Raw genomic sequence first — 26,962 nt, 5'->3', positions numbered from 1 at the left:
CAAACCAAGCTCTTTCCCCCTACACTTGCTTCTCCTTATATTATTTTTCATAGAAAATTTTCATTTGCTTAGAGCATCTAAATGGTACAATGGATAGAGCATCAGGCTTGGAGTCAGGAGGACTCGCCTTCCCAAGTTCAAATCTGGTCTCAGGCACTTACTAGCTGGGTAGCACTGGACAAGCTACTTAATCCTTTATTTCCTCAACTATAAAATGAGCTGGAGAAGGAAATGGGAAACTGCTCCAATATCTTTGCCAAGAGAACCCCAAAGAGGGTCCCAAAGCATTCAACAACAATAAATTATTTGCTTATTAAACCCACATTCCAAACATTGGGGTTGTCCAGCTCCTCACTTCTATCCAGTTACAAAATCCTGGTGATGTGAGCTCTATACCAAGTCTTTCCTCTCCCTTCCTCTCTGTATCCACTGTTACCCTCCTAGTACAAGAGACTCCCATTCCACTCACAGTAATACTGTTAGTGTAATGGCAAGAAGGTCTCCTTGCCTCTGCTCTCCCCTTTCCCTTCATGCTAGAATAATGTCATTCATCTGTTCACTTGTTTCCAGCAGTTTCCCATTTCCTATAAATCCGACTCCCTTTACCTCTTCTAGAGACACATACAGGCCAGGAACCATGGTGCCCTTCCCTAGCACGTATAAATCATTCAAGCTAAAGAATATATTCATTTTTCAGGGTCAATGAACAATCTGTATAGAAAGTTGAGAACAGAGTGGGGGACCTCCCCATTAATAAAACAGCTTCATGGAAAGGTTAGGGTCCTACAAAAGACAATGCATTTAAGCCATCTACCTCCCAGTGGGTAATTGGCTGTGCTTCCTCAACAGCCAGTGGAGAGCAGTGATGGCTTGCTAACTAAGCAGTCTCTGAGAAGAGTCTGTTCATTTGCTACACAGATTCTGAAAGAACTGGATGGTTCTGATGATGGCAGAATTGGTAATGGAGCCCTTTGAAGAGCAATGGGGCTCAATCAAGTGTATTCTAACCAAAGCGCAGACTCTATGTACACAATAGAGAAAATAGCTCCCATCCAATTCAATATTTCAATACCCTCACTAGATTCCGAATCAACTCAACAAGCATTTATTTAGTAGCTGCCGTGTGCCAGCTTCTACAAGAAGCTTTTTCACTAGCATTAAGGGGATTGCCAAGGGCTTCTTGTAGAAGGTGGTAATTGAGCTGGACTTGAAGGAACGAGGAGGTAAAGATCAGGGCAAGGGCCAGCTCTTACCTAGACATAACGTTCTATACCCAGTATGCATTTTATAATTCTCTACAAGGATCCTACAAGTTATTCAAGTTTAATGCCATCTAATATGTTCCTTATTCAAGTTCTTGACCATTGGCTCTAGGTAGTGGGCCACAATGAGAACTCAGATCTATGTATATAGACAGATGAAAGAAGTCAGCCTACCAAGCAATAATTTAAAATAGAAGTAAGAGTCAGTATCATTATTGTGATACTATTTTCTTGCTGAGCTTCCAATGAAAATTGCTGCTTAGTTTGCACATTCAAAAAATAATGTATGATAATTATCTGTCCACTGTCCCCTTTACAGGTGTTTTTTTTTTTTTTTAAATTTGGTGCTTCTAATACATTTTCCACTCAATTTTCCCTGCTAGAAATATTAAAAGGCCCCTTGAATTTAAATTTTTTCCATAATTCAATAAACTGATTTCAGTTTGTCAGTTTTCCAGACACAATGTGAGAAATCCTTTACAGCTCTGGATAAGCATGGAATCTGCTTTTTTATACTTAGCCAAGAAAACTAACGAAAACAGCAGCAGATATCATATGCTCAGAGACTCTGGCTTAATTTAATCAAAACCAGTAACCTTCTGCTGACACTCCAAATCCTATAAATAGCAAATGTCCTGAATTCTTTGTTTAAGAATAAACTTTATGGTTAGTGGTTAAGGGATGGGTAAAAAGGAATCACTGGCTTTGCTCTCCCTGTTCCAATAGTAATTTTTTTTTACATCTGCCCGGAGATGTGGGAACTATGAGCTAGGACAAAAGCCATGCTAGTCTAGAATACAGAACTTGGAATTTTACTATCAGCCCAAACAAACCAATCAGATTTTGACAGGGGTTATTAGAAATGCTCGATTCCTCTGATATCAAGATAGTTTTTGGCTTGAATCCAATCCTTATTTACAACTCACTTTTCATAAAAGACATTGCTCTAGACCAGGGCTTCTTAAACTTTTTCCATTTGTGACCTCTTTTTGCCTAAGAAATTTGTACATGACCCCAGGGATACTGGCATATAAATGATAATAAATCATAATTCAAAGACTCTCACATTCAGTTATGAGACCCCACATGGGGTCACGAACCACAGTTTAAGAAGCTGGGTTGTAGACAACAAAGCAAAATGAGCAGTGGGAGCAACAGCCAAGAAATACATGAGTTCAATGGATATCATGTGATTTGTATATATTGGCCAAGACAAGCACTTTACAGAGAGGCAGGTTAGTGCAGACAGGGGCCTTGGGTCCCATGGGAATTCAGGAATGTGAGACAAAGCACCTTCAGACTTTCATTTCTTCTCTGTAAAATGAGGGAGAATTGTAGAAGACTTGGAAAGTCCCTTCCAGTTCTAAATCAATTTCTTTATTAAAATAATTATTTTTTTTAACCTCTCCTACCATTCTGAAATCAAGGGGAGTAGCAATGGGGCTGAAGACAATAAATCAGACAAAAGACTGACCACTAATACTTAGTCTTTCAAATATTAAATGCCTATTTGTTAGTCTGTCCATTAATATTCAATAAACACCCACTATGTGCTTATTGGATAAACTGGGGATACAAAGAAAAGGCAAGAATGGTCCCGGATCTCAAGGATTTCATGATTTAATGTTTACTACGTACAAAGGGTCACAGAAAAATCAATTGGCGTTTGTAGAATATCAACTATATGAACACTATTAACTAACCTCGATAAAAGCAGAGAAGATAATTTAGCCTTTCATCCAACTTGTTGTAGGAGAATCATTATTCAGGGATCAACTCATCAGGGATCCATGATTTATCAATGGGGGTATTTTTCCATTAATATAGATTATCATACTTCTTTATCTTATCAGACTGGCCTCAAAAGTTCTTATGGACAAAAAATACTTATTGTTTGGTAGTCAACCTTCTCATACTTTATTTCTATTAACTTATTTGGGCTGATCCCTGGATGATGGAAATGCAGTTAATTGCTAGACTTGAAATACTTGAAGCCTCTACAATATAATGGTATCCATCAGAGCCTGTACTACATTGGAAAATTTGAAAATTCAATCACTTCTAAATCATGAGAAGGTATCACAGTTGGACTCTGGCATCAACATTTATAATATAATAAAGCAAGAAAATACAAAAGTGCCAAAATAAAGATTTCACATGACCCAAGAATCATACACATTTGTCCTAGCAGTAAATTTTTCACTTTTAAAAATTTCTGTTTTATTACATTGTCTTTATTACCTTAAATATTTATTTTTCCTCGACAATTATGCTTTTTGATCATTCATGAGCTAGAATTATGCGCAAGATTTAGCTCTGTTATTTCCCATAAAATTAATTTTCCAATGAATCTGTAATTTGTATTTGTATTAATGCTCTATGAACCTCATTTTGATTTGGTTGGGATAATTTTCTTAAGTCTTACTGAGAATTATTCTTTTTTAAACGCTAGTTTTGCCTTCTATTGTTCTTTATAAAAATGTAATTGCCCTTAATTTTTTAGGGATCTTCTCCAAAAGGTTGTTTACAAATGTGTTTATTTTCCAAGCAACTATTGCCCTTGACCATTGTGTCTTTTTGCTTGCGAAGTAGGGGAGGTGCTTGCTGACAAGGGTTTTTTATTATTGTTTTTTTATTAAAATTAAATTTTTAAAATTATTTTTGTCTTTTGGTTTTCTCACAATGGCAACTCATTTATATTAGTTAAAGGTCCATATGAAATATAACTGGTTTTGATGTTCTCTTCTACACCCCTTTCCCATTTTTCCAACTGAACAGTTAGTTTAACAGGTCAGGTCTTAACTGTATGCCATATATTTTTCTCATTTTAATACATTTTTTCTAGCTTTCTATTAATTTTGATTTTTCCCCTCTAACAAGCTATTTGTGTGCCTTATGCTGATGGCAGATTTATGAATGACTGCAGAGAAGTAATAAAGTTGTTCCTGTCAAAATATAATTAAGTTAATTTTTGTTATGGTATTTGGTACTCACCTTGTCCAGCACCTTCCAATTTTTTTTTCCCTTGAAAGGAAAAATTTATGATATATGATCCTGGAGCTTCTGTGTAATCTGCGACTCCTTGATCTCTCTTATTTCTTACTCCTGAACCCTAACTGCCAACATAAATTTTTACCAACTTTGCCTCTGACCACTTTTCTAGATATCCAGTATCAAAGCATATGTTGATCTAATTCTCAGCAACTTACTGAACTCTCCCTAGGGTTTTCTACCTATTAATTCTCTACTACAGATGCTGATATAGAAGCTATAATTTTTTATAGTAATCTTTTTGTAAGTATTTAGCACAAACACTGAAACACATGATGGACAAATGTCCAATGAAATGAAATTTCTTGTTGTTTTTGTACCCAATATAAAATCAACTTAGTCAATTCCTTTATTTGCTTTTCCAACGAGAATCTGTGAACCATCTTTTCACTGAATTGCAATTTCCTTTGTTATTCTATTGTCAAGTAAAAGAATGGCAAAACTGATATAATTCAGTTCCTCCAGCTCTATGTCCAGTCTTTGTCATTGGAGTCACTAATCATAAGAGCAGAAGCTCTTTTTTTGATTAAAAATACTCAAGATATTTGACTAGTTAGCTAAAAAAGCCATATAATTCTAAACACCTTCTGCCCCTTTTCTTGACACTGTTTCACAATCAGTACAAAAGCAGAAGGAAGTTACAAAGAAGGCCATTTAATATATTCTTTATTTTATGGCTCTCATGGTCAAAGAAAATTCATCACTGAGAGGTCACCCAATTATTGATGAACTTCTCCTCACTAAGTTTGTCTGGTCTTTAGAAAATAGGTGCAGTCTTTTGTAAGGGGCAATGCTTGGAGCTTTTCCAACATGGTAGAGTCTGCCAAGGCTTTCATTCTTCTGGAACAATACCTGGCACATAATAGGCACGTAATAAATTCTTATTGATTAACTACCTACTGTTATAGCCTTCAAAAACAAAGGGTCACCTCTTAATTCATAAGACTTTGAGATGTATAATTTTAATCATAACTCATAAATAATGCCTCATTTGTAAGGTATCTTCATGAAAACAATAAAGTTACATAGTTGTACAAATATTTTTCTATCTTTTAGAAACAAGGAAACTCAGACTCAGAGAGATTAGGTAAAGTTGCCCAAGATTATACATCTAATAGGTTGGAAAACCAGGCCTCCTAGTCTGGATGCTAACCCAGAGTCTAGAGCTCTTTGAATTCCACTACGCAATGACTAACACCAGACCTTAAAGATCTTCCAGTCTGGGAATTCTTGCCTTTTTGTGTGTCATGCATCTCTTCTCAGAGGAAGAACTTCACTCGTAATTAAAAGAAATGCTAAATTTTAGTTAGAAGATAGTGAAAATAAAGATCTATTTTTCTCCATTCAGGTACACAGAAACCCAGAAAGTTTGCCATGGATATCTTGGAGGATTTATGGATCCCACGCTCAGAAGCCTGGTTTTAGCCCAACTTTTTCCACTTTAAAATTGAGGACACGTGGTGGGGAGAAGGGCTAGCCAAGTTATATGACTTGACGAAAGAGACAGTTAATGAAAGAGTGAGGACTACAAATAAGATCTCTGGATTCTTAGTAAAATGCTATTTTTCATGTACCATACATCATTTTTAAATCATTTCACTCTTTTGACTTTCAAATATTCATTCTTGTCTTACCAGAATTACTTCAAAAAGAACTGGGATCAGTTTGCTTTCTTCAACAAGACTGTAAAAGAAGAAAAAGAAGAAATCATTTTGACAATGATTGATACTTAAACCACTACATTTAAATATGGAACAGTGCAGCTCCAATTCTTTATTATTAGAAAAATCTGGGACCAAGAAACATAGCCTTGGACTAAATGTTCACTTTAATATACTCACTGAATCTATTAAACACAAGAAATATGGGACTTCTTTGCAAGTGACTACTAGCTCTGCCTTACTGATCTGAAGTAAGTGAGTGGAACTCTTAAGTAGATTAATATTTTTTAAAATGGAGAAAATTAATTAAAATGCAGAATTACTATAAAGACTATCAAATAGGTAATGTAGACTGTGAAATAATTTGAACTAACAACTCACGCTGCACAGTTAAATTATAAGCATGCCACAATGTAATTTTTTATGTATGCCTCATTAGCTATCTCTTCTGCACTAACAGATTAATGTACAATGAATTTTCATCATCTTTAGTTTTTTGAAAATTTGGGCACCAATCAGCCATTAGACTCCAGGCACTTCCCCCAACCAAAACTGGAAATAAATCACCATCCACTGTAACAGGAGAGTTTTTTTAAGCAGTAGGTCACAAAGGATCTCAAACCTAAAATATTTTACATATTAAAATTCTAAGATAACATAAGATTTTGTTGAGCAAGTTCTACAATCTCCAAATAATGTTGTAGTCTGAGACTCAAATTCTTCTTGTCCTTTTTTTCTGAGTGGCATATTTAAAGTAAATAATACAAGTTAATCTGGTGAATACCTAATTTATTAGATAAGAGAAATAAGGGAATGGGTATTAATTTTTTTAAAACCTAATTTTCATACTTTGAAGAATAAAAAACTATTTTTAGCATATATATTAAGCCTTACTTGTTCTGTATAGTTTATTGACCTAAACAACAATATTAGGGCTTAAACTTACAGCTAAATAGCTTAACTAATTTGTAATTGGTTATCTCAGTCACGAAAACAGGCATCCACTACCAATAATTACCCAAAATAGCACCAGAGTAGGGAGCCTAACCAAAAATGGGTTAGAGTCAAAACCAAAACATTTCTAAAGACATACCTGCCTATTAAACAGCAAAGGCAGTTAAAAAACAACTGAACAGTAATGCTGGGAGTTACAAAAAAATAGATTTACTTCAGCCACTGTTATTAAATAACAATGATCTTAAGTTTAAATTGTATTCAGTACATTCTTTTTACTAAAAAAGGAAGGGTATAAAACATTTTAATAATATTTCTATCAAAACTAAGCAAAAATAAAGTTTCTATTATGAACAGGTTAAACTTCAGTTACCTAAAAAATTCATTTAATCCCAATGATTCCAAGAAAATGACCCATTACCATGCTTTAATAATGATACTCTTGATTGAAAAGCACTATTAATCCTTTAAAAAAGCTTTTCTTATTTTACTAAATACTATGCTTATAAATGATAAATGAACAATTCTAAAAAAAAAACTCACTAAGGACTCTTCATAGTTTTATAACATCAGATAAATTGCTTATTGGAAAGTTTTATTTTAAAGTTTATTTATTTTAAAGAAATGCCAATGGGCACATTCTGCCACCATTTAATTATGCATTGAGAAGTTATTCTATTGCTCCACTTCCATACCACCTTCATCCTACTTTCTCCAATTACTCTTAGACCCCACCTAAGACTTGTTGAAATCTTGAGGTAGCGCCAACACAACTAGACCTAATCTCAGATCTATTCTGTAGCAGCTCCACAGATATAACTTTAAAAGAAACAAATTGTTGGGTCTTTTTTTAAATTGACAACAACCCTATATGCCAGAGGAAATACTACCACCAAAAGCAAAATGAAAGCTCAATTATATAAGGGGATCTTCCATCCCATTGAAATTGGGATGAAAGAGAAATCCAAGCAGGCTAGACTTTAGTTCCTACGTACTTTGACCTTGAGCTACTGAGAACTCAAAGATTGAATTTATGCACTCATAATAAATGTTTATTACTCTTCTAATGATCTGCAGTGTTGTAATGATCTCGTATAACTATGAAATATAGAAAATCTGTGGAATTTTATATAACTTAAGATAGCCATTTGGAGAATGAAAAATAATTATCTATTGCTAAATTAATGTACTGATTCTTTTGAAAACACAAAGCATGATAGATTTTGCTCTCTTATTCCCCTGTTCTGTCCCTTTGAGATCTCATTCATTCTCATAATTTCAAATTTAATTTTTCAGCCGACTCTCAAATCAATATCTCCGGCATTCACATCTTTCAGAGCAATCCCATCTCTCCAGTCAGCTGCTGGAAGTTTCCCCTTTGATAGCTCAATCTCAACTAAATTCAACACATTCAAGCCAGAATCATCTTCCAACTCAAAGTAGTTCTATTTCTGACATATCTGTCCTGTTTGTATTTATGGTACTTATGGTATGGTATTTATGTATTTATTCTTCCCGACACCTAAAACTAAAATTGTCAATTAATTCTGAAACCTCTCTCTCACTTACCACATCTTCCCTCCCCTTCCCAGTAAAATCCTATGAAGAAAAAAAGTGATTAAGTCCTGTCAATTATTTCTTCATGTTTTCATTTTCAGCTACCTCTTCCTTTTCATACCTGGGTTGTAAGGGTATTGTTAGGTCTCCCTGCTTCCAATTTCTTCTTCCTCCAAATTATTCCATGTATTATTAACCTTCAAAGAGGGCTTTCCTTATGTTATTTTCCTGCTCAGACATCTTTTTAATGGTGGCCAGATCCAACAGGATAAAGTTGAAAACACCTGAGGCAGACACGCAAGGCATTGCAATAACTGGCTCCAGGTGAGCTTTCCCATTTTTATCTCCCACTCTCTTAAGGAAAGGAAAGCAGTTTTTCAAATAAACTGGTTCTCATTAAAAAGCAGATCTTCCTGATTACAAGTCCTTGATTGTGACTTGCTCAAATATCTTTTCTCTATAAATCCTGTCTGCTGTTCAAAAAGCTACTTGAATCCTACTTTCTACATAACCCTTTCCTACTTATCCCAGTAATCTCTTCCAACTTTGAATTCTTATTGGTACAATCCTTCAGTGATCATCCCCTTGATTCCTGAGCCCCCACTTAAGGTTAGCCTTCCTCTAATCTATATGAATCTCCTATATATAGATTTATTTACATTTTTTCTCCCATTAGAATGTAAGCTTCTTGAGAGCAGGACCAAGTTTTGTGAGTTTTTTTTTTTTAACTTTCCTTTTGTCTTCCACATTGATTACAGTTCTTATATCCAGCAGGTACTTAATAAGTACTAATTGAGTGTTTGGTTCCTATATGTTTCCTCATATTCTCTGTTATCTTTTCCTGTATATGTTTTATTTCCCCAGTTAGACTATAAGATCTTTGAGAGGCTGTGCCTAGCAAAAAATTTTAAGTCCAATAAAGCTCAGCAATTATTATTACTGCCTGATTTTTAAGTTTAAATTATATGGAACTTTATTGAGGAATTCCAGAAAAAGAGGATTTCCATTTAATTCAATGCTATTAGTTAGCAATTATCAAGTATTTATTAAATTATTATTAGATGGGAATATAAAGGGAAAAAAAAGAAACTTCCTGCTAACAAAGCACCTATATCCCATAGAGGAAAACATATATAAGAGGGAAGGCACTAACAGATGGAGACTATTACGACCTCATATAGGAGATGATATTTGAGTTAAACTTCGAAGGAAGCCAAGAATTTTTTTTAAAAAGGTTTTTTCTTCTCTCTTCCATCAAGTCACCATTTTGAATCACTTTTATACATAATATGTATTTCCTTCCCCAGAACCCACACTCTATTCAATCCCCAGAATATAAATTCTGATATAGTATCCCAGAATCTCTCAAAATGCACCAATGACCTCCATATCACCATATTCAATGGTTCTTTTCCCTTATCTAATCTTTTAAGTCCTATGTAGATAGGACCTAAAGCAATTGACCATTCATTCTCTTCCACAAGATAACTTTTTCTCCCTTGGATTTTTAGAGACAACCATACTCTCCTGCTTCTTGACCTACTTCTTCAGATACTCTGTTTCCTTTACTGATTCTTCAGTCTCTTTTTGATTCCTTAACTTAGATGTTCTCAAAGCAAAAAGGACTCTATGACTCCATCTTTTTTTTTTCTACACATTCTTTCCTTTGGCAATAACATTATTTCTCCTCTCTCTCCCTCCCTCTTTCTCTGTGTCTGTCTCTTTTCTTCCTTCCCTCTCTTCCTCCCCATCTCTGTCTATTCCTTCTCCCAGTGATTCCAGGACTTTAAATTCCACTTCATCATCATTATCATCATCAAAGCTAGCATTTATATAAAACCTTCTGATTTGCATAGCATTTTAAATTTATTATGTCATTTTATCCTTGCAACAACGCTGGGGGTATAGGGTTTGACTATTATTATTTAGCCCCATTTTACAGATGAGAAAACAGACAGAAAGCAATTAAGGAACTTGCCCAGGGTCAAAGAGCTAGTGTAGTCACAGAGTATCTAAGGCTGGACGTGAATTCTGGTCTTCCCGATATCATATCTAATGGTCTATCTGCTGTACCACCTAGTCGTTTATATTTCAATATCTTTTTTAAGTAATTGTTTTTCTCTCCATTAGGATATCCCCTCATCACTACATGTCTAAATTATTGCAATAAACTCCTAATGGTTCTTATGTTAATTGCCTAGCCTTCATATTGCCTGTACCTGTAATTGCACTATTCCTTTGCCAAAGCAGATTCACAGCTGATCTGCAACTTGGTTTTAGAGAGCTAAATTGGACATTGAGAAATATATGACAAGGGGAGCTACTTGGTGTAGAGGATAGAGCCCCAGCCCTGAAGTCAGGAGGACCTGAGTTCAAATGTGACCTCAAATACTTAACACTTCCTAGCTGTGTAAGCCTGGGCAAAGTCACTTAACCCCAATTGCCTCAGGGGGGAAAAATTTGGAGAAATATATTGATTTATTTAGTGTTACACAGCCAATATGGATCAAAAGCAAGTGTTCTAGTCTTCTTGGCTCTATATCTCCTGTGGCTTACTGTCTTGGCTAATTTATTTTTTAAAATCAATAACCCAAAAGCCTTGGAACCAAGACTGATGAGTATGGTCAATGATCGCGTTGGATGATATTATGTTGAATCAAAAATGAGATGCATATACACATACATATGCATATATATATGTATGTCTATACACATTATATACACAAAAAATGAATTTTCTTATGTGACCCACTCTGAAGGCAACTTTCTTTTTTTAAAAAAAAAAAGTCTTTGGAGTACCATCGCTGAAATATGAGCATCTCAAATGGATAGCTCTGAAAGATGATGTTCCTTTGGGTCTATAAGTTTTATTTTTAAAAGCAGTCTACAGATACATTTCTTATGAATCCAGGTTCTGTCAGGAGTCATTTTTCTATTTAAAGACTTTAACAAAAGAAAGTTCATGTTTTCTTTTCATAGTGCAACAAAAACTAGGGTTTCCTTCAAAAAATACTTTTAAGGAGAAGTAAACCTCATTTGAAAATTTAATTTTTGAGTAAACTTACATTTTAAAATGAATTCCAACAGTAGAGTTTTGTCCATATCCTCTAAGAGTATCAAGGGAAGATGAATAAATATACCAAATAAACAGGGGATTTCAAAGTCTAGTGAAAATATGATGCTATTCCTTGTATAATAGAAAATGTTATGTATAGAGAGGGTTCATTTCATGTTTTATCCTCTCAAAATCCCCTGCTTTGATGAGCTGCTATGAAATGGAATGAATTCTGAACCAAAAAGAGTTAGCCCAAACTATAGTTCATTTTTAGTACTTCTACATTTGGGAAATTTTTATTTCCTAGCCTCATTCATCCATTATATTTTCCACTAATTTTTTTATAATTGTTAAATGCAAAGAAAAACTTGAGGTATCTTTCATTTCTCAGCATAATGAAGCTGGTAACTTTGAAATCTTCATTAATTTTTTTGACTCTCTCATACCCCCCAAAAACCTGAATGGCTTCTTGATCTTCAAATCAGAGCACTTGGTTCATTCCTTTACTTTGCATTGATCAAATTCAAATTTTGCTACACTTATTTGTGAATGTCTTAGCTCTACTGCTAGAATGCAAGTTCTAAAATGTCACTTTTTACCTCTATATCTCTGCCAACTACCTAGCACTGCACACAGTAGCTATGCATAATTTTTTTCTTTTTTAAAATTTAAAATTTTATTTTATTCTTAATTGCTCAAATACTGGAAATATTGCAAAGCACTTTTTTAAAAAAACTAATAAACATAAATCTTTTCAATACTTACAAAATGAGAGGCAGTGTGGCAGAATAAATAGTCAGTGTTGAAGTCAGGAAGGCCTGAGTTCAGGTCATATCTCTGACTCATACTAATTGTATAATACTGGATAAATCATTTAATCTCTCAATGCCCCTAGAAAACTCATTAAGACTCTAAATTTATTATGTTTTGCATGACTTCACATATATAATTGATATCAAATTGCTTGCCTTCTCAAGAAGGGGAGAGTGAGGGGAGGAAGGGAAAGAATTAGAACTCAATTATTTTTTAATTATTGTTAAAATCTTTTTACATATAATAGACAAATATTTAATGATTTTTTTTAAAGTCTAAATTTAGAACAGTTGTACATTAACTCTGATAAAAAGAGTTCCCTCACTGGATATTCCTTACACCAAAGAAATCACAGGTTTGTATCCAAAACAAACAAACCAACCAACCCCACACCTAATTGTGTAAATGTTATCACTGATTTATACTCATAAATATATTTTATTCCATAAGGTTCATAGTCATGCTTCCTTTATTCCAAAATAGAAATTTTGTGCTTCATAGCAGCTTTAACAAGCATTAAAGTAATGAAGAGATTCCCAGAAAATTCTTATTGTAAACAAACTCAAGTTAAACCAGCAACCCCTATCTCCAAACTATGTTAAGAGATTAACCTGATTAATGTTGAACCAATTCACCCAAGCCTTTACTTATATATTAACCAGAAAATAAGGGTGTTCTGTTGGTGACGTACAGGACAGGCATTATGCCTGTAAGACTTGGATGCTGCCTTGTGGTAGCACAAGTTAACCATAAAGGCTGTGGGTGGGAGGATTTTCTTTGTGAGCTCTGGGTTTTGCTGATGCATGAGGTTTTTTATGTTTTTGTGGTTACTTTCTTAAACAATAATTAAAACCTCAGAGGATTCTGGACTGGCAAGCTTAAAAGAAAATCTGGTTTACAACCTAGGTGCCCCACTTGATTTCTGTCTCTCATTCACCCCCTCATCCACATGGCCAATCAGCTGCCAGTCTTGTGATTGCTTTCTCTGAAGTACTTCCCTCATCCGTTCTATTCTCTCTGCTCCTAGCACCATCAATCCCGCTCAGACCATTATTGCCTTTCACCTAGACCCCAACAGTAGTAGCCTTTTCATTGGATTCAGTCTCTACTAACAAAAATCACTCTAATCCTTCCTAAGCATAGCTGCAAAAGTGATTTTCTTAAAAGCTGATTCTGAGCAAGTCACTTTCCTGCTCAATAAGCTCCAATGACTCCCCATTACCTTCCGAATCAAACATAAACTCCTGTTTGGTATTTAAAGCTCTTGGCAACATGGTCATTTCCTATTTTTCCATTTTTAGAAAACATATTACTCCTTTCCATATCCTCTAAAGGAGGGCTTCTTAAAACTTTTCCTTTCATGACCCTTTTTTGCCCAAAAAATTTTTATACAACCCCAGATATATAAATATATAAAACAGGTCTAAAAATCAAACATTTACTGATAATAAATCATAATTTTGCAACCCTTTAACATTCAGTTACAAGACCCCATAGTGGGTTGTGACCTAAAATTTAAGAATCTTGGCTCTACAATTCAGCCACACTGGTGTATTTGCTGTTGCTTTCAAAGGACACTTCATTTCTCATTTTTATGTTTTTGTATTAGCTGTCTCCTGATATTGGAAGGTTCTTCCTCTTCTCCAACTTCCTTTAAGATTCACTTCAAGAACTATGTCCTAAAGGAGGCCTTTCTCTCAAAGGTTACCATTAATTTAGACTATTTATGTTGTATATATTGATTCATGTATATGCTATTTCCCTCATTAGAGGGGATCGATGTCAAAAAATTAACCCAAGGTCTCTTAAGTGACAAATGCCATTCATTAATCTTAAAGACAGGATATAATGGCTCAACTTAATCTCAAAGATTTCCCAAAAGAAGATGACAAATGAGAACAACTTGAATATTAAAATGTAGAAAATAATATAAAAAAACTACAGAGAACATGTGAATATATAAAAGAAAGTTCCAATTGAAATAATTTACAGATAGGCTCCTAAACCAAACAAACAAGCAAACCCAGGCTGCAAAATCCAAGACACATGAAGATTAAATTGACAATGACATGACATGACATGACAAATGCAAAATTCTGCAAGAAACCAGTAGAAAGATATTTAAATATAAAGGAAATGGAATTTAAATAACATAAGAATTTCTGTACCCACCAGTAGCCACAGAAAAAGACAGGACAAAACTTGAAAAGCAAAGCAGTTCAAAAGGCAATCCAAAATGACATACCCTGCAACCATGAGGTTATTTATCAATAAAAAAATTATTGATATTACAAAAAACAAAAACAAGGTGTTAGCAAATTATATAACTTGCAAAAAGTCAAAGATGAAGAAAAAGAATTTCCCATGAAAGAATTTAAAAAGTTATCTTATCTCTAAAGACTTTTAAAAGAAAAACTTTAAAAGTAAATGAAAAAAATAAGAAGACTATTAACATATATCTTCTTAAAAATATACGAGGGAATAAAGATGAACAATGAATTAAATAGAAGTTTCAGTGGAGGAGCAGGCCTCCAAAACCATTAACTGAAACCTAGAACTCCTCCTTACAGGTGATTCAATATATTTTGTGGCACTAAATTGCAGAATGTGAGAAGGGAAAAAAAAAGGAGATGGAAGGTCTATGATAGAAGGGACTATGGAATATGCCCTAATCAAATCTACTGATCGACAAAGATAGAAAGAATCCTCATAATCTCAGCAAAAAAGGGGGAGGGACCTACAGGAGAAGAGGAAAAGTGAGTAACTGAAAGAAGCCAAAGGAAAGGGGAAAGTTTCAATTTGATGTGGAGAGTGGATTCCCTACAAGGGCATTCACAAAGTAGATACAATATTTCAGTAATGGGACATGGGGCTTAACAATGGATCTAATCAGCAGGATTTGGATGTATAGGGAGATTGTTTCTTGTGAATGCTGTGTCCTCATGGACAAAATCCTGCCTCAGAAGAAGGGAAATCAGATCTTCTGAACACCACTAGTACTCTAAAAGAGTAAAAGGTAGGAAGACATGGAACCAGAGAGGGAATGGATACATGGGAAATGGGAAAAAAATTATGATGGGGAGGTCAGCGGGTAGAACTAGACAACATCATCTGAGACAGAGAAATTTCTAACACAGAACAATGCTTCTATCTTCATTTGTTCCCTCAAGAATCTTCTAAAAGAGAGTTAAAACAAAAAAAAAAATATACAGTGAGGGGGCAAGATTTACAAGGGCAAAAAGAAAAAGACTGAATAAAAAGAGGAAAGTCAAATAATATTTCAGAAGCATAAATTCCATGAGTAACTGAAAGCTCCTAAATGAAGAATAAATTTGTATACAGACCATGTATAAAAGATTCATGAGTCAAAAATTAAAAATAACAAAAAGAAGCAAATTAAAGAAGGGAAGAAGGTAAAGAAATCATTCACAGAAGATCAAAAAAATAAAAATAAAAATCAATGAACACAAGAAATTGGAGAGGACAGAATGGATTTTGACTTAACCACTTTGCTGAGAGGAGGAAAAAGAAAGAGGAAAAGAAGGGAAGAAGTAGATTTAAGGCAATGAAATGAAATATTGACAAAATGGGTAAGAAAAAAATCCTAAAACATTTATTACATATAAAAATCAAAGACATATATATAGAGAGAGAGACTAAACATGGGAAGCTGGAATAAAATTTAGTAGGCATCAAATGAATACAATGAAACAAGAGTGGTAATCATACTATCAGAAAAAGAAAAGTAAAAATTTACAAAACAGAAAGAGATAAATATGGAAATTACCATACGCTTAAGTGAATCTGAGATAGCAAGCAAATATCACTATCAAATGTTCTAAATGGCATGAGATCTAAATTAATAATGGGGGAAAATTTCATTGAATTCCAAGAAGACATTGGCATCAAAACAATTAATAGGGGATTTTAATGTTCTTTTCTCAGATCTAAAGAAATCTAAGATAAAGAAAAGGGAATACATAGAATTGAACAAATTATTAACATAAATTAGAGATAAAAGGCTTATGATAGTAAGTAAAGAAAAATATTTCTTTCTTAGAAACTTATGGAATTTTTACTAAGAAATCATGATGGCTTTTTTATTTTTTGGTGGCAAAGAAACAGAAACTTATGAGTTAGTGAAAAAGTTATGGTATATAAATGTGATATAATATTATTATGATATAAGAAATGAAGGGGATGAAGTAAACAGAACCAAGAGAACAATTAATGCAACAATAATATTGTATAGACAACTTTAAAAGACATGAGAAATCTGGGGATCAATGCAATGATAAACTATAATTCCAGAAGACTCATAATGAAGCATGGTATCCATTTTTTTTTTGGCAGAACACAGTATGACACAGAAATATTTGGACATGGTCAATGCAGGAATTTGTTTTTACTTACCTATATATATATTTGTTATGTGGATTTGGAGAAAATTATCAGTATCACTAGCAGAGAAATACAAATCCAAACAAGCTATGTGTTTCAGACCACATACAAGAAACTGGTAAAACAGTAGTTGTCAATCTTGGAATTTACAGCAACATCTGATGTCGCTGTAAATAGTTCAAGCAATGTGGAATAAGGCAAAGTGGCTAAAATGTCCATATCCTCAATCTAATGAATCCGTTAAAAGGTGGTCAATGATAAGAAAAAAGTCCCCATGTACACTAATATTTATAGCAACACTGTTTTTTGCAATAGCAATGAAGTGGGAACAAAATAGATGTCTGTCAGAAAATGACTAAACAAAATTTTATGGCACAAGAATGTAATGGAAAATTACTGCAATATAAGAAAGGACAAACATGATGATTTCAGAGAAGCATGAAAGTACTTAAATGAACTAATACAAAGTGAATTAAGTAGAGCCAGAAAAAAAACAATATATGCAACATATATAACAACATAAATGGAAAGAGCAAAACTACAAAGAAGAGAAAAATAATTCTACCAAATTATAAAAAACAAACATGACCCCAAATAGGATATATGAGAAGATACTCCCCTTGCTCCTCTGCAGAAGTGGAATTTTCATGGGTATGAAACACTGCATATAAAATCAGATTTTTAAAAAAATGTTCCAATTGGTTTGGATGAGATTTTTAAGCTTCTTCCTCTTTTTTATATAAAAGAAAATAATTATTATAGTTACTGGCTCTCTGGGAGACATTCTGGAGAGAGAATAAAGGAAATTAATAATAAAGAACTAGTTTTTTAATGTAAGCACCTTGAGGGGTAGGGATTGCTTTTGGATTTTTCTTGGTAATATTCAATACACAGCAAAGTACCTAGTAGATACTAAGAACTTAATAAATGCATATTGATTGACTGAAAATCTTTTTTGAGTGGGTTCTTAAGTACTCCTAGAATGCATCATTTAACTTTCAGTATATCACTTTTCTCTAAAGTGTTGTCCATATTATTAGAAAACCCAGTTTATCAATATCTAATCAATTTTTTATTTACCTAAAGAGTCTCTAAGTATTGAATTTTGGTTCCAAAGGCTTTTTTTAGTTAAAAGATACTTCTTTAGGAAACTGTATATGCAATTTAATCTTCTAAAAAACTGCATTCTATGCAAGTAGTATGATTTACAATAAATATAAGATACTTTAAAAAGTAATGGGCTTGAACTTATTAATAAGAAAGGAAATAACTACTTTTTATATGAAGTTGAATTAGCTCTTTCATAATATTAGGTACTGCTCCAGGAATTGATAATACTGTGGTAGTCTGCGTTTTATAAAAGTGAATAATTCCTTTTCTATCTTCCAATAGGATTTTTATATTTCTGCAACTAAGTTGTTAATATAAGTCATAATGTGAAATAAACCTATCAACTTTAGATTTGTGCATTTAGGAAAAAATATGAGAGATAGTATTCACCTTTATGGCATTTACTTACATGCTTATTGATGGACTAAACATCACGAGAGGTAGATGATGGCAGTTTGAGTCCATTTCAGTATGCTTCAAAGAACTGCCCAGATTTTTATAACTAAGAAGTTGCATTAAATATGACTTAAAATAAGCTGACCTTTAGAAGAAGTTTGGAAATAATTCAGTTGAAAATAAATTTTTTGTGACAGGTTATTTACTTGTTCTCACCTTCCTTATATTTCATCCCACCTAGATAATGCATCCCCCTCTTTTTTATCTCAATCTTTGTTCTTCCTGTTCCAGATTAGTTCTCCTCACTTCAATTTCTATCTGTTGACATAATACCCAGCCTTCAATGTTCAGCAAGTTCTGCCTACTTCATGAACCTTTCCCAATTACCCCAATTGAAAATTATCTTTCCCTCATCCAATTTCAGCATTTTTCCCTCATGCTACAAAATCATGCAAAAATATTATCACTTTTTTATGATATATCATTAAAACCTCTTATAAATTATAAGCAACTTGAGAGCAAGGGTCATTTCTTGCTTATTTCTGTATGTACCCTTGGTATGTCAATTTAATAAAGTGAATGAATGAAATAAACCTCACCCCTGCTACCAATGAATATAAGCTTCCAGCTCACAAAGACCATGTTGTATGCTTGTGTTCAATACAAAGTCTTAGCCGACAGTGGAATTTAATAAGGCATCCTATGCCTTGGTTAAGGTACTCTTCAGACAGGTTAGATATATGAGGACTTGGTATATTCTAAGAATGAGAAGAAATTAGTGTACCTCTAGAGAGACTTAAATTATGACAAGGTAGTGACTTAGGAACAAGGAAAATCTGAATCTATAAAAATTAAGCATTGCCAGCATTTTTCATATAAACATAGGATGCCTATAAATTATGTGAATATATTAAAATGAGCAAATCTAATCTAATTAAAATGATATGCATTTGGTATGATTTGCAAATTCAGCCTGCCCAAAAGCAAGGGCCTGAACTAGATCACCTCTCAAGACTCATTCTAGTTCTATGACCTATGATTTAATTATCAACATTTTCCAGTGAGATGAAGCTAATATTTCTAAGAGCTGCTTGTTCATGATGATGTTTCACAGTTAAAAGGATGAGCTAGGTCTAGAATTTAGAGTCCCCAGCAAGATTGTAGATAGCAGATATTGTTCCCTCTCAAACAGATTTCTAGACCCAAGCCAAAAGTCAGATGGCCTTAAGTAACAATCAAAAGAACTAAATTCTAATACAATAAAAGATTTTGGACAACCTTTTGGAATGAACAGTAGTTGGTTAATTTATCACCTACAAAATCACCTATAATAAAAAATTAACAGTAATTTTTTCACTTAAAATGCAGTAAACTGGGTTGTAAGGAATACATGGAAGGATTTTTAGATATGCTATTCCAGAATATAGAACTGAGCACAAGATTTTTTCAATTTCTTACCACTTACACAATTCACCAATCACATCAGCCAATGACAATCGTTTTAAATCAAAGCTCTGCAGAATCAAACTAGATTTCAAATTACTGGATTAGTGAGGTCGTTTTGAAAAAAATATTACTTTCATAATATTTAGTTATGGTCTAACATTATTTTCACTGTGAAAGCAATAATGCTTTTCTATTCAATAGTTTTTGTAACATTTCTCCTTAAAATGCTTGTGCAGACCCACACTTCGTACTAATTCACTTACACAGTTACAAAATTCTGACTGATAACAGTTCATATAGGGAGATTTCTCTTTTCCACATAAAAAGTGAGGCTTGAATATCAAACTGTTGAGAAGCATTTGGAATAAAGATTTTAAAATCTAGTACTGGGAAATACAACAAGATATTTTCCAAACAAGAAAAGAAAGGAAAAACAATTGCCTTTTCACTTAGCTAAATAGACTAATTAATAGAGCAAGGATTTATGGTGATTTCTAAAACAATGCTACTTCATGATCTGTAGATTCATGGAGGACAGGGAACCCTGCCCTCTCTATCTTTGAGCAATACAATGCCTTAGCTATTACAGGACTTTGAGGGTCTTTTATTGGTTGCATGAATGAACGAACATTTGCTTAAGAAAAAAACAGATTAAAAAAAAAAAACACAAGTCCTCTCTCCCCCAAGGACATTCTGCTTCTTGTAATAAGAACAACTCTAACACTAAGTACTCCTTACAGACTCAGGTAAGGAAACTTCAACTGAAGAGAATCAATCAATGAAGAAAGGCCATCTAATGCAAGATTCTCATTTTGCATGGAAGGAAACTAAGGCCCGGGTTAACACTCAAGATCACTAATACATGTCAGAAGCAGAATTTGCATCTATGGTCTCTGACCCCCAAAGCTTTTCCCATTATATCATGATCTATCCTTTCTGGCAAAGCTTCATAGTTTCTTAGAAAGGTCTATTAACCAATGACTCATTTCTTTGTAACCTATAATGAAGCCTTCTAAGCAAAATTTAAAAATTTGAAACTAAGTAGGGTTCTCATATGCAATATTTTAGTCATTATATTATGATTTGTCATGTCATTTATTTGCCAAGATAATAGTTCACTCTTATAATGGGGCATAAAATCTCATGAAAATTTATTAGAGTAAAGGTTAGGCAGAGATTATCAACAAACCAAAAAATTATTTTGTACCTTTTGTGCCCAGAAAACCCTGCTAGGCCCTATAGGGGGGTAATAAAATTAAAAATACTATCCCTATATATGAGGGCTTGTAAAGATAAGGAATGCACTATTATGCACTATGTGAACATGAACATATATACTTAAAATTAAAGATAAGTATAATATCAATAAATATCCATTATATCCTATAAAAGATAACACTGTAGAAGTTGAGAGATAGGAAAGAATTCAAGTAAGCATTTATTAAGCAGTCATCTTCTGCAAAATGAAATCTAGCTTCAAGAAGCTGGCAATCTGGGATGATAAATAAGATGTAGTGGCAAGAGCTTATGATACAAAACAGCACACGTGTTTATAAGAAACAGTACAAAATGCTAAGAGAATTTTGAGGGAGGAATATTGATTTCCCACCAGAAGGGTCAAGACATTCCTTATAGAGGAGGTAAAATGATGCTTTGAGTCAAAGAAGATGAGTAGGGATAAGTGGAAGGGGCATGAGAACACTCACCACATGATGCATCACGAACAAAGGCAAAAGAGAGGTACATATTTGGAGGAATCCAAGACAAGGAATATAATTTACCTGGAGTCTGGGACACATGAAGGAGACTGATGCAAGATGAGGTTAAAGAGATAGGTTAGAGCCAGGTTGTGAAGGACCTTGAATGTCAAATCCAAGACACCAGGATGTTTGAAGGATATATTCAATTGTCCAAGTATAACTTGGGTTGGGATGGAAAGCCAGATATGTGAGACTTTGAAAAAGGAAAAAGAAATACAGATACTAACACTTCTGGTGAGGTCTTCTGGAAGACTTAAGGCCCTAGACTAGGATGACTTTAGTGAAAGATGAGGAGAAACTGACGAACAAGGATAAAAATAGTTCTTTTTATGAACTGCTCAAAAATGAAGGAGCAAAACCAAGTAAAAATGGAAGACTTGGGAGAAATAACTGTTCTTGATGATAATGGTGATGTGGCGAATCTTTAAAGAGAGATAGATTCTTGGTATGGTACAAAATAATAGCTTTTTCATTTTCTTCCATCATTCATGGTTTTTTTTTTATCATTCCACCTTTTAGTAAATGAGATTAATATTGGATGAAAGTTATTTTGTATCCCCAATCTCATTTCAGTGGTGATCTAGGCAGAATCAATGACATGGTACTAGAAGATAAAAATGCTGAGAGATGATGCGTCAGAATTACTGGATAAAATATTAAGAGCTACTACCCAAAGGGGAAATAAAAAGAGCTTTAAGAATGTTTAACAGATGGGAATCTGTTCAGTCAGTGCGGGACCACCCCCATTAGAGGACCTAAAGATATGCAATATAACCTTTCCTTACAATTTGGCCATTCTCTGCTTGTTATACAAACAACCAGACTAGGCATAATTCCTGCCTCCATGCTAAGTGGAGAGATGTGCTACAAAAACCTAATGATACCATCGAAGACTGCCTGAGAGTGTTAAAATGAGTTGGCATTTTTAACTCAATAAAAATCATGATTAGTCTACAGTACTGTCTGGTCTTTTTTCTTTTCCTTCTTCTGCCTAACGTGCCATTGAGAGAAAAGCTAAATGCTAACATATGTTGGGGACTGAAAAAAAATTTTGCCAAGGAAGCCATGGAACACTGTTTGAGACTCAGGCTACTGTTTAGTCTGGTGGCCTTTGTTCTCTCTTATTACACAACATAAACATCCCCATCTGCAGGAGAAACACTACAATACACGCTGAACAATAGCTGTCATCAAGCAAAATCTCGATTTGGTGTGGAGATCTTTGAGTCTGTGCCCTGGGTATCCCCTTCATCATGGCCCTTTGACTCTACAGTCACAGGTGCATCAAGTACTTAAGAGACAACCTCAGACTCCATGCATGGAAGGGGGATCTCAAGAACAGGATGACAGAGTTGTTAGAGCTGAAAAGTGCTTGGCTTTGAAAGGAAAAGTAGGAAAAATCAAAGCAATCCTACTGCCACATAAACCGTCTCCATTTTGCCTCGCTGGATTAGGCTCCTCATGTTGGAGGGCACACGTGGCCCAAATCAAGACCCTCACTGGGTTATTAGGTTCCCAAGTCTGGTTCTAAGGCTGCATGCCTTATCTGGGGGCGTGATGAGGGGCCAAGTGACAGGCAATCGCCCTGAGTTCAGCCTATGTGGACAGATCCAAGGAATGCATTTGTGGAGAAAGTAAAGAGCTGACTAGAAATTCTCCCCACCCCCAAAAGAAAAACCCTATTTTTAAAAGCTTTACGGTGAGGGCATCTACATTTTCTTCTTCTTTTGAAGAAAAGCTTTGTGACAGATTCACAGCTGCTGACAGTGATTTCAATGCAGAAGATTTTAACATCATCAAAAGAGAGTCACTTTAGTCACACTATTGAAAATGACCAAAGGGTAGTTGCAGACATGTTAAAAAATCATAAAGGAACCAAAAGCAAGAATCTAATTTAAGAACAGGAACACCAATTTTTTTTTTAAAAATGCATCATAAACTAATCCAGTCCATGACAATTTACAACAATTGTCATCATCACATTTTCTCACAACAAAATGAAAGACTGACCTGAAATTAAATTAAAGAGAGAATAAAATGTGGAGGGGGGAGGAATCTTGAGCATGAAAAGGTAAAGGTGCTCAGAGAAGCCAAAACAAAGAATGGATAAACATCGGTTTTTGACAGGACTATGTAATTTATATCCTACCTGTCTGAACCATGTACCTGCTGAGGAAAGGTGCAGCATCAATTTCCCTGGTACATTTCTGGATTTCGAAGGGCAGAATGTATAACCCAATGTCCACACGGATATCAGCCCAGAGGGATCGTTTTGTGGGCATCAGTGTGCGAATTTAAATTAAAAATGAAACCATCACAGTTCCACCAGAATCAAAACAAACCTCAAACACCCTGGGACCTAGCCAGCCAGCCCTTAATTGTTCCTGTAAATTCACAACAAATCAATGAGTTATGAAAGCTAAGACCAACACTGTTTCTTAGAATAAAACGAGAACAAAGTTTGTAAATTATTCCTTATTTGGATATGCTAGTGGAGGGCTGTGGAGCAGCCATGTGCATTAACTTAATGAAGAATGCTCCCTGGGGCCTGGTGGATATGTCCACTATATATTCCCTCCCAGTCTTGTTTGATTTTTATTGAGCAAGATTTGAGGGGTGATTCTCTCTTCAAATTTCCTCTGTAACAGAGAATTCAGAAAGCTCAAGAAAGGCAAAAGTCAGTGAATATACATCTATTTTAGATGTTTCCTTTCCGTTACCTTGACATTCATCTTGACACGTCTAGGATCTTCTCTAGCAGCTGAACTTTTGACCAGACCCTGACATATTTGCACAGAGACCTTTTCTAGACATCACTGAGCATGCTGGCTTTGAGGTCGGGCTTAGCAGTTGACAATGGAATATCTCAGATTAGCTGGGGTGGATGGATATTGGCAGAAAACTTTCTGGTTCAGTACTATAGACTAAATATCATCCAGTCAATGAGATACAAAGAAACCCAATTCCATGTTAATTATAGAGGCTTAGAGCCAAGTTTATCTTGAGGGTGCTGTTTGATTGTAGAAAAGAAAGTTGGAACTTGATTCTACCGAGTTCAAGTTTTTAGGTGACAAGATTAGTCATTCTAAAGTAGGAGCCCTCAGAGATCAGCTCAGCTGAAACTTCTCAAGTCCTGGGCTCCTTGTAGTCAGAATCCTCTCAAGTTGGGGGTATGCTTACAGTAACAGAGCTTTTAAGCAGAGGACACAATGTAAGAGTGGCATCCATTTTCCAAATAGACTGTGTTGCTATAATATAAATAAATGAAAGTGCTTGACAGAATCTTGAAGAGTTCTTGCAACAAATCAAAAAGCATTTTCCTTCCCACAATGCAAAATCAACATCTGGAATCCTTTGTAAAGCTCTGGTAACTGTACTTTTTGGAAAGTCATAATAGAAGATTTAGCTGGGGAAAGCTGTGTGGCTCAGTGCATAGAGCATCAGCCCTGAAGTCAGGAGGACCTGAGTTCAAATCTGGTCTCAGACATTCAACACTTCCTAGCTGTGTGACCCTACGCAAGTCATTTAAGCACAATTGCCTCACACAAAAAAAAAAGAAGAAGATTTAGCTGGCCAGAGAAACTAATCGATGATGAAGGGAATAGTGAGGTAGCCTAAAATAATTAATAAAACTTCAGTCTGAAAAGATGACCAACTCTAAATCCTATAATCATATAAATGCTGAAAACAGTTATCACTGTAATTTTTAAATTAATTACTATATAAAGAATTAGAAATTCCTTGCAGTTTCATAATGTATTATTAGTAACATAATACATGTTAGTACATAGTACATATTAGTAACATAATGTATGTATTAGTAACATAACCTGAAAATAAATATATGTTTGAAAAATACTTAAATGAATGGATGGTACCACTATTAAGGAAAACCACTATTTGGACCTATATCCTTAAACTTTTGAATGTGATTATCAAAGAGGGTGACCAAACCTTTTCACTAATATGTGCCTTGCTGCCACTAGCAAAAACAGAATTTTGAGCAGGGTGGCCTTAATTCAACATTGATACAATGTGGGAAGTTCTTAGAGGGATGAGCTCATATTTTTTCTTTTCTTTTCTTTTGCCAAGGTAATTGGGGTTAAGTGACTTGCCCAGGGTCACACAGCCAGGAAGTATTAAGTGCCTGAGATCAAATTTGAACTCGGGTCCTCCTGACTTCAGGACTAGGGCTCTATCCACTGTGCCACCTAGCTGCCCCCAAGCTGACATTTCCTTAAAAATTTGTTATAACACTCCTATTTGTGCATTTCCAAAGTTCCAATTTAATGGTGGTACCCGTAAAGCAATTCAATCCTCCCACCAGTTTGGGTTCTCATCAGTGATGGGTATTTGCTTCACTGGGTCAGAGAGCAGTCGAACTAGACCTAATTCCACCTGGTTCTTGCTCATGTCCGTCCATAAATTGTTCACAAGGAGACCACCCAACAAAACACAAGTTTCTTTTAGATCTGAAGAAGGTCAACAGTGATGTGATTAAATTGCACACTTGTATTTCAATTAACTGGTCACTGACCAAGTATTTTGCATTTACAGTACCAAGAGTTAAATTAATATGTGTAGATCCCGTAACTCCATTTTCTACTTCTCTGTCAAATCACTAAAGAAGCAGAACCAGCAGAGGTACTTTATCTTTTTGCGTCACTGTTTGCCATTGTTTACTGAAGGATTCCTCACCTAGCGGTCAGTTTAGAGAAGAGACCTTCTCATACTCAGCAGGCATAATCCTGAGATAGCAGATGATCTATTTCCAGAGCCTTCCCAGCATGGCCAAAGCTGCCAGGGATTAGACCTCATTGCCACAGAGCCTTTTAACCTCCAGGGTCATCTTTGTTCCTTGATGAGGAATCTCAAGAAGGCTTTTTGCAAAAGATTGTTTAGAAGAAAATGCAAGGCTCAAAGAGGGGCTTGAAAGAGCTCCAGGGGAAGAACCTGAAAACTACTCTGATACTTAAATCTAAGCAAACCACTAATAAATAAAAGGTGGCTGTGATAAGGAATCTAGACCATTGTTGCAAAGAAATGTGATGTACTAAAACCTACTTATAACAAGTATAACAAGTTTTAATTCTGACTTTTAATGATTTTGAATCAAAGAGCATAGGCTCTTTTACCTTCCTAGGAAATGACTTTTCATTGAAATACTTGTTCTGATTTTAAATTCATTATCATTGTCGCTTATGACCTGTTCGATTTGGCAGAATTTTCTTAACTCCTCAAGGGTTCAATTTTGTCATCTATAAAGTAACAGAGTTGGGTTAGAAGAGCCTTAAAATCCCTTCCAACTCTACATTTATGCTCCGAAATTGGCCCAACAGTCTTGTTTAGGATTGCATTTAAACATCTCAAAACCAGGGAAAAGATTCACATTTATAAGGCAAAAATCAAATCTCTTCCTCATGAGGACATAAGAAGACTAAAGAAATAAGAATTCACTGAAAAACATAAAAGCCTTGATGCATTCACTAGCCAGAT

General features: G+C 34.6%; 1 protein-coding gene across 7 annotated transcripts in view; it reads right to left on the bottom strand.

The window, feature by feature from the left end:
- ULK4 (unc-51 like kinase 4) overlaps nucleotides 1-26,962 on the bottom strand; it is a 627,906-nt gene that overhangs the window by 303,182 nt on the left and 297,762 nt on the right. For all 7 annotated transcript variants that reach the window (XM_031940060.1, XM_031940061.1, XM_031940057.1 and 4 more), the window contains exon 30: nucleotides 5,948-5,996. In XM_031940060.1, the coding sequence (XP_031795920.1) occupies nucleotides 5,948-5,996 (49 nt within the window). The remainder of the gene's footprint in view (nucleotides 1-5,947; nucleotides 5,997-26,962) is intronic.

Source organism: Sarcophilus harrisii, chromosome 5 (assembly GCF_902635505.1).
Source record: "Sarcophilus harrisii chromosome 5, mSarHar1.11, whole genome shotgun sequence".
Classification (NCBI taxonomy): domain Eukaryota; kingdom Metazoa; phylum Chordata; class Mammalia; order Dasyuromorphia; family Dasyuridae; genus Sarcophilus; species Sarcophilus harrisii.
The sequence above is the reverse complement of the archived record's forward strand: the minus strand, read 5'-3'. Positions and strand labels throughout refer to the sequence as shown.